At 47.3% G+C, this 15,305-nt stretch overlaps 1 protein-coding gene across 3 annotated transcripts; it reads right to left on the minus strand.

The window, feature by feature from the left end:
* Window positions 1-925: 925 nt before the first annotated feature.
* Window positions 926-10,364, minus strand: khdc4 (KH domain containing 4, pre-mRNA splicing factor). 3 transcript variants are annotated; one of them, XM_023830079.2, is made up of 14 exons: window positions 10,160-10,364; window positions 8,385-8,556; window positions 7,836-7,964; window positions 5,454-5,533; window positions 5,308-5,360; window positions 5,048-5,211; window positions 4,715-4,926; window positions 4,193-4,253; window positions 4,061-4,115; window positions 3,704-3,921; window positions 3,424-3,567; window positions 2,680-2,789; window positions 2,506-2,591; window positions 926-1,696 (listed from the first exon to the last, which is right to left on the minus strand). In XM_023830079.2, the coding sequence occupies exons 1-14, from the start codon at window positions 10,186-10,188 to the stop codon at window positions 1,479-1,481; spliced, it is 1,731 nt and encodes a 576-aa protein (XP_023685847.1). In that variant the 5' UTR covers window positions 10,189-10,364; the 3' UTR covers window positions 926-1,478. The 3 variants fall into 3 exon arrangements, 2 of the variants coding, with proteins under 2 accessions (XP_023685847.1, XP_023685848.1); XR_002840438.2 differs by having other exon boundaries at window positions 1,644-1,696; window positions 2,680-2,761; window positions 10,160-10,360; XM_023830080.2 differs by lacking the exon at window positions 926-1,696 and having other exon boundaries at window positions 1,777-2,591; window positions 2,680-2,761; window positions 10,160-10,360.
* Between the last annotated feature and the right edge of the window lie 4,941 nt (window positions 10,365-15,305).

The following is a 15,305-nucleotide window of genomic DNA, read 5'->3' on the forward strand; positions in this document are numbered from 1 at the left end:
TCACAATCAAAACCGACATGTTTGGAGAAAAGCCAACACGGCATATGAAGAAAAGAACCTCCTCCCAACAGTGAAGTATGGTGGTGGAAATGTGAAGGCCTGGGGCTGCTTTTCTGCTTCTGGACCTGGACGACTCCATATTATCCAAGGAACCATGAATTCTTTGGCATATCAACAAATTCTTGACCAAAATCTCCTGCCATCAGTCAGAGAGTTGAAGCTGGGACTTAAAAATGGATAAATGGATTATGCAACAAGACAATGACCCAAAGCATTCCAGCAAAACTACAAAGGAATGGCTTCAGAGAAAGAGGATTCGCACTCTGGATTGGCCCAGTCAAAGTCCGGACCTTAACCCAATTGAAATGTTGGGGCGAGACCTGAAGAAGTTGGTACATGCCAGATGTCCCTCCAACCTCTCTCAACTGGCTGAGTTCTGTAAGGAGGAGTGGGCAAAAATCCCCATAAGCAGATGTGAGAGACTGGTTAGTGGTTACAGGAGACGTTTGGTTGAAGTAATGGCTGCAAAAGGAGGGGCCACAAGCTACCAATATGTAAAATTTTCAGTTTTTGTGAAATAAACCACCTTTGTTGAATTAAATAATGAAAATATATCTTTTTGTGCTTATGTCCATTATTTGGAAGGTGTGCTTTACAAATTGGGATTTGGGTGTATGTGTAATAAGGTTATTTTAATGTTTTTTACAAAAACAGTGACCATGTTTGGAGGGTTCACATACTTTCAGGCAGCACTGTATACTATTTCCTGGCATTAGTGCTATTACCTGGCTAGTTTGTACCCTTACCTGTTGACATCCTTCCAATCAAAGTATTACCTAGTTATATTACCTAGTTATAGCAGAAAACCACATTTTAATTTTCTTTACCTTGGTTATACAGTATAACAGATGTAAATACACAAACGTAAATAATGTTAATTTATTCAATGAAATCAAGTACATGGTTGAATGAACAAATGCACAACGCATTCCTGTACATCTTGCGTTCTTTTGTGCTGTTGGGCCGTGGTGTGTTCCGGGTGCAGCACATGTCTTGAGTTAGGACACACCTAAGGCGGCATCATATGGTGGGCACTGGGTTAGGGGTACATGCACCAAATCAATACTGGGACACACCACATTGGGGAACCCATCGAATTTCACAGGTGTCCCATCGAATGACTCTCATGACCCGGGAAACCCTGGGGGTCAAGGAGTCCCCGTCACACCGGTAACAGGCAAATCCCCACGTTGAAATTCCTGCCCCACTTTCATTGTGAGGATTGAGAACTGAATTCTGTACAGTTTTCCACTACTACACAGGGTTGTCAGAGAGATAATGTAGAAACATTTAAAAAAAAAAAAAGAAAAAAGACCATTCAAGAGCTAAGTTTAAAAAAATATAATGATGGTGGTGGGGAGGTGCAGCGTGGTGGGGTGGGGGGGGGGGGTGAAGCTGGGCATCTCCCAGTCCAGTCATCACGGGGCCATCCAAAACGGCATGGGCTGCTGCGTCTGTGTTTTGGGGCGGGGGGGCGCAGAGGGTGGGCATCGATACCCCAGGGCCCAACTGGCAGACGCGCCTGCTCCCCCGTTACCTGCCCCGCCGGCCTTGCAGGTCACGTGCTCCTCCTCCTCATCCGAAGAGTCCCCCGTGTACGCCACCAGGCCCGTCTTGGCACGTTTCGCCGTCGGCTCTGAAATGGGAGGGGGACGAACAGACAGAGAGGGAGAGAAGAGCAAAAAGACGGAGGGAGGGGGTACGGCAGTACGAGTGATCATTTAAAAAAATGCCGTTTAAAAGGGGAGACAAACAGTTAATTTTCATCGTTTAAAAAAAAAAATAAGAGTGACGTGTGAACGGGTGACAGAGGAGGCGAGCAGGCCAGGGTCGGCAGACATCGGTCGATGGGGGCGGCGGCCAGGTGGTCCAATGGGGGTGCGGGACAGCCGTAACATCGCAGCGAGGAGCCACGCCCACCCCCCAACCCACCCACACCCGAAACCGTCAGGCATCCCCCCAGAGAGACATGGAAGAGAAGAACACAGAGAAAGAGAGAGAGAACACAAAAAAAAGGAAGAACCACGTTAGTGAAGGAGGAGGCTTGGGCACAGACTCCTCCATCCTGATGATGTCATCAGAGAGGGACAGCTGGCTGAAGGAACCAGCTACTGAGAGAAAGGGCAGATGCACATGGCAGGGCAGGGGCAATAACTCTAAAAGCTAACTCTGCCATCACGGGATTGTAAATCAGCAGCCAGTGGCTTTAGTGCTGAATGTCAGTGCAAAAATAACCAACCCTGAGGATAACAGCTAGGATTTAAGAGATGCAGTCGTAATGTACTGCTATAATATTTACCAGGAAATAATGGCCAGCAAATTCACTGGGAGACACCTAGTGGGTCTGCTGCTGAACTACAGGCAAAATCCAGATAGGTAACGGGGGTGGGAAGGGAGAGCCTGCCAGGGCAGGGGGAGGGGGTTAGAGCGGGGGTCGCCACTCACCCAGGGCCCCGGGCAGCGTCCTCCTCTCCTCGGGCTTGGGGCGTGCTCCGTTAATCGGCATAGGCGGCGGAGGCATTAGCTGCCTACTGGGGAAACCGAGAGGGTGGAGTTTCAGACAGGCAGACTCTCCTCAGGACCACTGTAGGGCTGCTTAGCCACCGACCGCACATTTACCTCTCCCGCTCCCTCAGATCACCAGGGGAACCGGCTGCCGGGAGTCCAGAAGGCTCGGGGCCGCCCACAGAGAAGCCTGCACCTAAATTAGTCATATGAATGGGTCCATGCTATGAGCAGAAAAACACAACCGCGTTAGCCGCCATTCTGACCTGCACGTGTCCCTAAAACACGCAGGAGGCACAGTGCCGGCTAATGCCCTACAGCTACCCCTCCAGAACAGACTACTGCACTCCTGTCGCTTACAAAAAGGCACATTCTCTCCAGAAACAAATCTTCTAAAGAGCTGCACTGGAAACATGTGACAGTGGCTCCAGACTCCAACAGGTTTGTAAGCAACAGCTAACACTCACCTGGTATAAAAATGACAGCACACGCCCCTCACCGGAACTCAACAAACAGCTGATCATTCATAAAATGACAAATAAGTGCATCGTGTCTGGGGACATTCGGCCCCCATCCCAGAAGCATGCATGCACACTGACATCGGAACACACATTTATTTACACGGCAGCAGTCATGACGCCCTTTCACGCCGAGGCGTGTCTGGCTCACTGATTGTTATGGGATTTGGCAGACAATGATGTCAGGTCCAAAGGCACCACGCAACAGCAGGCATGAGGACGAGTAACAGAAGGCGCTGGTCACAGGCCCTCACAGCACAGCCGGCGCTCGCTCAGTGACTCGCTCACAGCACGCTGGTCACACAGCCGCTCAGAACCTGACGGCAGGACGGCCGTTCACCTGATATCCCAGCAGGCCACTGTCCCGCTCGTCTGGGACCTCCTCGGTGAAGCGGCGCTTCTGTGGAGGGTTAACGGGGGGTGCAGGGGACGTGACTTTGGGCTGTACCGGCGCTGTGGGAGGGAAAGGCCCAGGTGGGAGGGGCTGGAGAGAGGAGTCATGACATCATGAAAAGGACAAAAAACACGACAGAGGGACTAAGGTCAAACAACTGTAGAGGGACGACACTCAGTGTCCTCGCGAAGCACGGAGACGCGAGACTCGCTTTCCGTCAGGGTACCTGTGTGAGGGAGGCCGGGGCAGGGCTAACTGGGTACTGCGCGCTCGGGGGGGGCATCACAGTCGGTGCCCCTGGGGGCACAGGAGGGGGCACTGTGTACGGCGGTGGGACAGGCTGGGGGGGGGGCACTGGCAGTGGATAGCCCGGCTGGTACCCCGCCGGGGGGTAGTAGGGTGGCTGAGGGGGCATCCCGTTTATGGCCGGGGGCTGGATGAACCCTGTGCAGGATGAGAGGTGGAAAGGAAGACGGCAGCCAATCGGATTAGACGGCAAAGCAGGCAGGAGTCACGTGACAAGGGAGAGGGAGACCCAAGAAGACGACCATCACTCAAGGGAGCTGCCGAGGGGAATCCTTACCCTGGGTGGGCATGGCGCTCATCTGATTGAGGAAGCGGGAGTACTCAGCATGCACCTGGGGGGGGGGCAGAGCAGTGTTACCATGGAGCAGAGTCAGGGGTCCCTCACTGCGGGTGCCGGACAGAGACTCACAGTCTGCAGTAGGTTCTCACACAGGGTCTTGGCAGCAGCCAGGCCTTCAGGTTTGGGGTGGCTACAGGAAAGATGACAAATGCAGGGGTTTGCTCCGGGAGAGCCGTGGGCCGCAGGCTGTGCAGCTTCACGTTAAATCAGATACGCGGCCGTTCAACTCCACAGGCACCGGGGACGATTTTTAATATTGGGCATCCATCCATCTCCCAAAACTAGGCTGGGAGCCCAGACAGAACGCTAGGCCATCACAGAACACGCATGCTGCGGGCTATGGAAATCCACGCAGGCACGGGGAACACGTTAAAACTCACAGACACACAGAGCCAGGGTGGGAAGGGACAGCCGCCTGGGAGGCGGAAGGCCATACCGCTAACCGCTAAGCCTCTGCACCTCCCATGATTAGCAAGCCACCAATGCTAAGTCACAAAAGTGGAGTTTCAAACACAGCTTCAGGGCTGGTTGGTGCCCCTCTACACACCCTCCAATCAGATACTCAGCAGTCGTGAAGCCCCACCCTCTCACCTGATGTAGATGTACATGGGCTCGAAGGCCTCCCGGCCAGATGCCGGTTCCAGGCAGCCGGAGCCCTTGCCCCTGAGGAAGACCTTGGCCCCGGTCTCGGCCTGGATGTGCTGCAGGTAGGAGCAGCCGGGTCCCTCCACGCGCTCCTTTACAGAGAAGCCAGGAACGGCATGTTCCAGCCCCACAAACAGCTTGTCCTGAACATAGTGCATCTGGAACGGGGGGGGGGGGGGGTGGACAGCAGAACAGGGACTGAGTGCATGCACACACACACACACACACACACACACACACACACACACACACACACAGGGAGCAGTTAGTGTGCCTTACCCCTGACTGAAAGTGCGGTTTGTGGCCCATAGGGGGCAGCGTTGGGGGAGGTGGGGCATGCTGGTGGTACACAGTAACAGTGGCACCGTTATAGGAAGAGCTAGAGCTGGTGGCTGCCTTCACCACCCCGTTGGTGATGATCTCTTTGATCTTGTTCACAGCCCCTGGAAGAAATGGTCGGGATTACACACCATCTTCGCTTACGTCATTCATATGAGATGATGTCGGTTCCCATACAAACACAGGAAGGAGACCCTTACTGTCAACGAGCTCCCTTGTCTGTCCCTGGACGTGCAGGTAAAGGGGACGGTCACTGGATGAAGAAAGGAACAGGCAAGCTATAACATGGTGATTTTTTTACATTCACCTTACATAACCAAAGAATTTCCCTCGGGGGGGGGCTCACCCAGGCAGGGCTTTGCCCTTCTCCTCTGTTGTCATGTACCGCCCCCTGGTGGACACTGCAGCACCACTCACCCTGCTAATCTGCAAATGAAGGATTCTTTTTTAGACCCAGCTGGTTAAAATACGTAAAATAACCAAGCAATACACATCTAGTAATTATATTTACAAATCTATTTATTATTGGATAATGCGTAAGGATCCTCAACTGAATGGCACTTGTATGCTTGTATGGTATCTTTGGTACAACAGAACTTGTTCTAATTCAGGTATAATTCTATTTAAAAAATATAAATACACGTTGAATTCAATACAGTACTCCGATTTTCTTCAACTGGCGAGACAAAATTAGGCAACATTACAAAAAAGTTAATTTTATCAAACTATGGATTTTACACAAAAAAAACTCAAATTTTGAATGCAAACTGACCTGTAAATACCTATACAATGCTAAATAAGGAATACGGATCACATATGGCTATTTTTCAAAAGAAATCACAGGGAACAACAGTATAGCCTGGGTATGATGTTTGTGGGCAATATAGAATCAGAAATGCACCGTCATATCTCCGCCAGAGAGGGGCACCAGAGCGCCCACAGGGACTCAATCTCACCACCTCAGAGGTGTGAGCTCATAGCACTGCCCTCTGTGCCACTAACCTGCTCTCCGTCTAAACCACCTTTTCGGCAAAAATGACAGAAAATGCATTTCAGTAGCCGGAGAGGAACCTAAGATCTGCTACAGCTCCATGACAGATGAGTCCGGGCATCAGTTTCAACTCTGAACTTCCGAGTATGTCGATATCACTTATACACCGAGGCAGCTCATAATGAGCGTCAGCCAAGCAGCTTGTAATTCTTTCTAAAAACACAGAGAAACTGCAGCCACAGGTCAAGCAGGCAGCATTTTAACTACCTTCCTGCACATTTTTGTCCCCCAACTACATTCAATGCTCCAAATGAAAACCGAACCATAAGGTCAACTTCGTTGCATTCCTAAAATTTAGTATTTTCTTTAAAAAAAATAATAAAAAAAATCTTGCATAATATATACATATTCCCTAAATTATGTAAATACACAAAAGATCAATAAAATGTTAATTCTGAACTATATGTGCGCACACACACTGTTCCCTGGAAGCCATTTCCCTGAAATCATTATTTTAATGTGGTTTCAGCCCCTGGTTGATGGGATTTGGCCAAACGCCTCTAACCAACCCATAGCCAGATCAGATAAGTGTAGGGGGAGGGAGGTGTGTCTTGTTTTCGCCAGCTCATCCACACCAACGTCAACGTCAACGTCTCAACTCAGCAGGCTGATGGTGCTCATTGAAGCAGCTCAGCATCAAACAAAACGGATGGCCTATAAAACCTGACAGATGCCAAGGTGAAGATGCATGCTTCTCCTCTGCACCATCACCCCTTTCATATTCACTTTACGTTTTATGGCATGGCTGTTTACATTAATCAGGGCGCTCTCACATAAAACAGAGAGCTGGTTCTAAACCCAGTCAAACAGGTCAGGCTGGTAGCAACACAATATGCACCATGTTACACAGAATTATGATATGAAACAAAGACACCTCTTTAGAACGATACAATGTGTGACTTTATTTGACAGAAACGACAGAGTAAATGGTCGGAGAAGATCATGAACAACTCAACCACACAACTCCCGGTTCCACCCAACTTTAACAAACCAGATGGTTTCCCCCCCCATTGTGTTCCTAATTTACGTAAACTCTTCCAGAAATTAAAAACCAACCACCACTTCACATTTTACACTGACGTTGGGGGACAGAGTGTTCATAATTACTCTTTCATCACAATTCAGTTGTACCCAGGTAGATTACTGGTCAAACCAGGTTTTGTGGGTTAGCCAGAAACCAACCTACTAAATACTAACTTTGTTTCTATGGGGAAATTCATTCCTAGTTTGCTGAAGGCACATTTAACCATGTTTCCTTCCTTCCTATCTTGTGGAGATCCCATAAACAAAGCTCTGTATTACCCCTACCAAAATGTATCCGGCTTTACCTACAGAAATGCCCTTCATCTCTGTGCAAAGCTTCTGATTTTGTGCATAATCATACACCTAGCATCTTGTTTTTTCAATGTATTAAATTTCAAACAAGAGAAAGATCATTACATTGAGCGCACACACACATATACTGGAAAAGTACCTGCTCACTTAATAAAAGATGATTTATTGTTCAAAGTCTAATACTCATACTTCAATTTTATTTCAATTTAATAACAGCAGCAGATATTTAAATACAATTCTAATTTATAGCAGTTCTCTTTGTATCACCTACAGTAGCTATTCAAACTAGCATTAGAATGAGAAACCAAGCCAAGTTAACTAATGAGTTAACTTTGCTCTGACCTCATCCTGCGTCTGGCCACGGGTCAGCAGGTTCCTGCAGGTCAGCGGCACATCATTAATCTCCACTTCAGCCACCACCAGGTCGTCTTTGGCCTTCAGCGGAGGCAGCACCTTCCCACCCCCTGCAGCCTGGGACAGGGCATGAATGTGAGCCTCCCCCGTCTGCGGGACACACTATGGCTGGCCCTGACTGAAGGCCCCAGCCCTCATCCCTCAAGTCATGGGTAGAATGTCGCAATGCTTCCCTTTCCATAACAGGCTATAAACAGCTAGGAAAACATAGGTCAAATTTGAAGAAAAAAGGACCAAGTTCATGAGAGGTCTGTATTCCAAGGTCTACTTTAAAATAGCGGGATATTGCAGAGAAAACTAACATCTTCTGCATTAATCAGAGTGCTATATGCAATTTTCTCTTTAATGGAAACATTCCTCTTTCGGGCTCCATATGTAACCAAATGTGAAATGCAGCCGTTGTTCCCAGTTAATCCTATGCAAACTATTTCAGCATGGCATCGTCTGAAACACACACACAGTTTTCCGGCTCCTTACTTTGTCCACGGCCCCCGGCACTCCGATCTGTGACGGCTTCAGCTTGCCCTTGGCCACCAGCATGGCGTTGATTTTGGCTGCCACCGCAGCGGCGGCGTCCAGGGCCCCTGTTGGTGCCGCCTCATTCTCCACCACGGCACCCGGACCAGGCTGGTCCCACTTACTGCGACGGCTTGGCACAAAGAGATAGTGACTTTGGTCAAGAACGAACAGTGTGATCCTTGGTCTCCTCATTAAAGTCTCACAGATACGATTTTTGCAATTTAAAAACATTAAAAACAGCATTTTGTCCATGGTAACAAACACCCAGACAGACTTAATCAGCCTGACAATGACGGCGACTGCCTTCTGAAAGACGATCTCCTGCAACCGCTGCTGACTGTATAATTTATAAGACGAAGAAGCGGGTTTGAGAACAGGACCAGAAATGACCAACATCCCCATAACAACCCCGAATCTAACACAACATCAATGAGCAATTACCACGTGGCACCACATGGTGGTTTGTTTTATATGACCGCACGACTGATGAATCAGACACGACCAAAATGAAACCAGAGCTCTTTCAGCTGTGGGCAGGGTGCAGACCGTTCTGCTGATGGTACACTGGGTTCAGACTGCTCCATGCTTACAGTACACACAGTGTTACCGTCAGAGGGTGTCAGAGGGGTATGGATATCAGAGGACTCAACACTAATGGGGCCCTTGAAAACACAGAGTATGCTGGTATCTACTGATATATCTTCAGAAGTTGACAAACCTTGAGGGGGGGGGGGCTGAATGTGACATTTTGTCAGGGGGCTCAGAACACGGGATGCACACCAAACCGCTATGATGGTGCACGGGATAGAGACTGCTTTGCTGACGTACACAGAGTGTACACCAATCCGCTATGATGGTGCACAGGTTGCAGACCGCTCCACTGACGGTACATGGGGTGCAGACCAATCTACTATGGCCAAACACTGGGTGCAAACCATTCTGCTCTGACGGTATATGGGGGGACAGACCAATCTACTATGGCCGAACACTGGGTGCAAACCATTATGCTCTGACAGTACATGGGGGGCAGACCTATCTACTTTGGCCGAACATTAGGTGCAGACCGTTTTGATCTGACGGTGCATGAGGTGCAGACCGCTGCACTGACAGTACATGGGGTGCACACCAATCTGTTATGATGGTGCATAGGGTGCAGACTGCTTCGCTGACGGTACATGGGGCGCAGACCAATCTAATAGGGCCGAACACTAGGTGCAGCCCGTTCCGCTCTGACGGTGCACGGGGTGCAGACCTCTCCGCTGACGCCAGTATATACGTTTTACCATCTCACCAAGGCAAGATTAGTCGTCTTATTTACAGGACTAATTAACCTTAGTCATTCGCTGCCAACTCTAAACGCCACCACATTTATTTGTGTTTCTATCGGAGTTGGATTAGGTTAACTATCACCATAATCTTGTTAGCTACTCCATTCCGCGCCTCTCCACCCTCCGGATCTGTCAGTAAGGACGCGACACGCAGCTCGGTGATGGATTAAAGCGAAGATGGCGAATTAACTTACTTCGTCATGTCTCCATAATAACACGACTAATGTGCAGCCGCCTAGTACCCACGCAGCCAAAGTGAGCCGCCAAGCTAACGAGCTAAAGGCTAATCATCTCGCTAGCTATGGATGCCTCTATGAGCCGCCATGTTATTATTCGCTCGCCGTCTGCAAACAAACGCCAGGGCAGTAAAACGGCGACCCGCCGGCGGCAATAAACCGCACTCACCCGCCGTTCTGCGTCCCACCAAACGACATCAATGGTGACTTTGTTTTTTAAACGGACTCAGGCTCTATTCCCACACGTTTTACAGCAAAGCGGAGCTCCAGCGCAGGAGCAGATCCAGGCGAGCAGTAATGGCGGAAATGTTCGGTCCGCTTCCGCGACGGCAGGGGGGAGGTCAGGGGCCGGCCTTCGTCACGGCGGCGCCGGAGCGCAGACCAGCTGGGCTTATACCCCCTGTCAGGAGTGTATACATACAATTTATTTAATGATTTTGACGTCTCCCCCGCCAACCGGGATGATGGTCGTCAACACGGTGCCCCGGGCTGGATGAGCGGCTGGAGGGTGGATGAAGTCAGCGTCCTGCATTGGGGAATACTGCATAAAATCACACTGATATCGGAAATGTGAACAAACTAACTCTAGATAGTGTAACCTGAGCTAGAGCTGTAACACTCGATTAAACTCTATTACTTGATTTTTTTTAAAGTATCGATTAAAATTTGCCTACAAGCCACAAGCTTGCATGGGGCGCTTTGCTGTTTGAAGTACCCAAAGTTCCTGATGCAACGGAAAAGCGCCATTGGACTAGCTAGGCTTGCATGTATCTTTTCCATCACTTTGACAATTTACTTTCTACGAATCTTTCGCTAAAATAAAGGCCAACCACGGATTTAATGTTATATATCAATATGAAATAAATTAATATACTATATAGGACAGCTGCGTATCATTTTGTGATTCTATTGTGTGTCTGTGGCTGAACGATACTGGAAAAAGTTCACATTATAATATTTGTATAATCCAAAGGAGTTGAGCATTTACCCAAAATGAACTATAGCCAAATATAACTCATTATTTACCAAAAGAAACAGTCAAATAACTTGATGATGTTGGCGCAAGTTGGGCCAACACAACACACTGCCAACAAATTTTATATATTTTAACAGTAAAATGACTCCAGACTCGGGATGTGGTATAACAGTTGGTGCTTCAGATGTTCTGAAATTGACAAGAGAAGATAAATTGCTGTCAATACACAGAACCTGTATTATATTTATTTTATGTGGCACAGATTTTGCAAATAAAGCCCTGTTAAATTAATCTGTAAATTACTCAATCTTTAATATAATTGATAGTGGTGGCCCTAGAAATCTCACCTACAGACCACAGAGTGGGTGGTAGCTTGTTGGAAAGCTCAAAAAAAGAGCTTTTGCACATTTCTTTGGACTGTGGGAGGAAATTAGTGCTCAAAGGGAAAATATGTAAACTTCACACACTGAGTGATGGTCGAATTTACACCGTGCCCCTAGCCAGAAATAAATTTTAATGGGGTGTCCAGCAACCATACCCGTAGGGCCCCTCACCCATCGGGGTGGGGCCCCCTCGTTGGTTTCTCCCAACCGAGGAAACACGTACCTCCACAAAGCCAGCTAGCTCAGTAATTAAAAACTGATTCAAAACATTACAATCTGAAAGTGGGTGCCACAGTGACTCAGTAGGCAGCGCCGCTCACTCACACCTTTAGTTTGCATGCTCTTTGTACCCTGTGCTCTGTGGGATTGGCTCCAGGTGACCCTGCCCAGGTGGGTTGTAGGTGGTGGATCTGAAATCGATGGTTGACAGAACTCTACTGAAAGATGTCATAGACTACCAGAGTTCAATATTTTCTGTAACAGATATGCCTATTTATTTAAGAAAATCAATCCAATCTTAAGTCTCTTAAGTTCCAGTGCTTCTGCTGGAAAGCTCTATATCACAGGGAGGATGTGTCAGATTAATACCTGAAAGTAGTTCGGGGGATAGATTGATGGACTAGCAGTCAGCCCCACTGGTGGAGGGGAGGGCCTCATTTGAGCGTGACTCCATCTCTCAGGGCCGCATAGCACCACCGCAGGCGTTAAACCTGTCAGACTAACCTGTTGAACCTGAAGTGTACCTCTTTGCACATGCAGTTCTGTTTCCTGGTGTTTCAATTTAAATACTGTATGTCACATGATATTATGTTAAATCCCTTTTTACCAGTAGGGTGCTGTATCTTCCGACATCACTCAGCTAAAAGAGTGGCATCTTTCAAGTATTTTAACTTAGCCCTTGTTCCCAGTGATAAATTTCCTATGATAAACCACTGTAAACAAGGGCTTGTGAGGGATCGTATTCTGCAGCAGCTGTGCTGGAGTGTACACGTACCTCTCTAACTGCTAATTTTACCCTGCAGAATCTCCCAGGAGATCAACTATTCAAATAGCGATTTTAAATAATTAATAAGGTACAGTAACTAAAAACAGATTACCTTATTGCTATCAAGCCCTGAATCTGACACTACCTGGCACCTCGCCCCCAACCTACAGTTTTTATCTACATCCCTCTTTCCACCAGCCCCCATTAAATAAGCTTTCGATCCGACTAGAAGCTATTTTTAGCTGTTTCACTTCCTCACCTGTAACAAGCCAGGCAGCTCGTTCACCAAGGGCACATACTGTGTGTCCCTCAATCTGTATGCTAATCACCTAAATCGTGTTCATCTCACATGTCTGTGCATCACCACATACAAACTGTCGCATGGCCTTAGTCACCCAGTCTACTCCCAAATATAAAATGGGGATAAAGGACAATAGAGGGTATGTACGCACGCATCCTGATTTTCCAGTTATAAAACACAATGATAGTGTTGTTGGATGTATACGCACGTGATCGGCGTAACTGGTTCTGCACATTAATTGTGCATTTATCCAGGCAAAAAGAGATCAAAGGCAGATACTCAGTTCCTTACCCTCCCTGTATGGGCTGCACTCCCACAACTCTCATGTTTGCGAAACTCAGCCGAGAAATGGCTCTTCAATGGCAATAGTAATATATTGTATTATATAACTGGCAGTCTACCATACTAATTATACCACGTTACATTACCTATATTCTTACATCCTTGACCCAGTTACACTTAATCACTATAGCTTGACTTGTTGATCATGTATTTTGAAGAAAAATATTGATATGTTCTTTAGTTAATGTAGCTCCCAGCTATTATACAATTTCTCTGGTAATACAAGCATTTGACTGTATACAGAAGTCCATGAAAGAAAATGGGTGTCACCCTAATTTACATATTCACCCATAACACCTTGTGCTAGCAGAGTCCCAGGCTGTCTGTGCTCCAGCAGTATGTTATTTCACATAGAGCACAGGAGAAGAGCATCATCCAGGGGCAACGAACCATAGAATCACAGAGGAATCCATCTTCTAGCCATTGATCCTGGTCAGGATTGTGTGTGTGTGTGTGTGTCTGTGTGGGGGGGGGGGGGGGGAGCCTGTCCCATGCAGCATAGAGGCTAGAGTACACAAATTCATCACTGGGCACAGGCACACATCATGAGCTATTCAGACATGCCAGTTCATTTAACTGCATGCCTGTGGATGTGGTAGGAAATCTGCTCAACAAAGGCAGACCATGGAAGGTCCACACATAAGGCGCTATAACACCGGAACCTTTTTCCGGAGCCAGGGACTTCTGACGCACTCACATTGCAGGAACTCGGAGGCAGTTCCAGATCCCTTTTTTAGTACTTACTCCAGACTCCATACTTTTCATTCGAACACAAAATACTGGGGAGCCGCTTACAGGCATAGCTTGCTGATTGGTTGATGCTTACAGCTGATTGGTTGACCACAAGCACCGGCACTAACATGGAAGTTACGCAGATATGCAGGAAAAGAGAAAAATTGAGCAGATGTAATTATTTTTGTACCCCAGTTACATTTAATGCATTTTTTGCTCGCGTCAGAGATATATACTTCTGTCTAATATCACTGCTGCCAGCTCGTTTTTTATTCTGTGGAAAATGAAAGGTGGATCTGCTGGCCAGATTTAATAAGAATAATGAACTGAATGAACCTGAGACAAGGTTCCGGAACTTCAGTGTGAAAGCGCCTATAGAGACCCAACGCAAGCCTGAAAGCCTACCCTGGAGGCGCGAGGCAGCAATGCCGCCCATTAGGTGAGGAATCCAATCATGTAAGTCAAACTGAAAACAGTAATGATAACATCTGTGAAGACAGGCAAGTAAACTGCAAACACATGGATGTCTGAAAAACTGTCGGCGTTAAAGGCATCCACCTGCATGTCTCTCTCGGTTGTTTAAGCAGAATGAATAACCTCCACCAAAGTGCAAGGGTGGAAGGAGATATCAGATCCCAGAATTATTCTCTCTCCCAAATCCCACGTAACACAGTAACTGTCTCCACATGTGGAACGTTCCTAGGTAGCACAACACTGAGTCAAAAAATGTTGCAAATAATGGACTACCCACAACCTAGACCTAGGCAGCTATTTATTTCCACACGGAGTTGCCATCTACTAGTATATTATTTATTATGAGACAGATACAGAAGACCCAGAAGATCTCCAGGAAAACACACCATCCCATCCCTCCCTCGTCAACGCTTGCTGGGGAGGGAGTCTTCAGCTGTGGCTTGGTCTGCTTGCCAATTGAACTATGGCTAATCATCGTGCTATCAAGACAGATAAGAGCAGCACCAACATGTCCCATTCAATTTAATTATCATTAGCTAACTTCTGCACACTGTTGACGATTTTGTAGCAAGCATAGGTATTTAATGTTAGTAGCCAAACGTCACTACAAAATGTAATCTATTTAGAGCTATGAGATATAAAAATCTGCTGGTAAAAACCTAATGCATGGTCATAAGTCCATTAAATTTATGCTGTTCGATACTGAGGGAATGAAGCGCATTTGTAAGTAGATCATACAGTCATACAGCTAGATCTCTCATTCATCCGATGCTCACCTGTCTGGTTTGATACATCACCAGAACACCCTCTACTCACATTAGGGTCCCCTCAAGTCCCCAAGCAGTTAATGCTACTTAGACATTTGAAGTAAATCCCGATTGCGCCTTCAGTTCACTGTCCTGCTCAGCCTGCCAGTGATCTCCATCCGTCTTGGCATATTTCTGCATAAAAAATGGGCTGTTATTTTTTTGTTTGCTTGTCTGTCACACCCCTTAAAATAAATATCATAACAATTAGTATTCAAACATTTTGAAAAACGAATGAGAAGTGATCAGATTCGATTAGTGTTGTTGCTTCTGGCCAAATCGTCAGTCTCGTTCACATCTAATCTACAGGCCAAGA

Source organism: Paramormyrops kingsleyae, chromosome 9 (assembly GCF_048594095.1).
Source record: "Paramormyrops kingsleyae isolate MSU_618 chromosome 9, PKINGS_0.4, whole genome shotgun sequence".
NCBI lineage: Eukaryota > Metazoa > Chordata > Actinopteri > Osteoglossiformes > Mormyridae > Paramormyrops > Paramormyrops kingsleyae.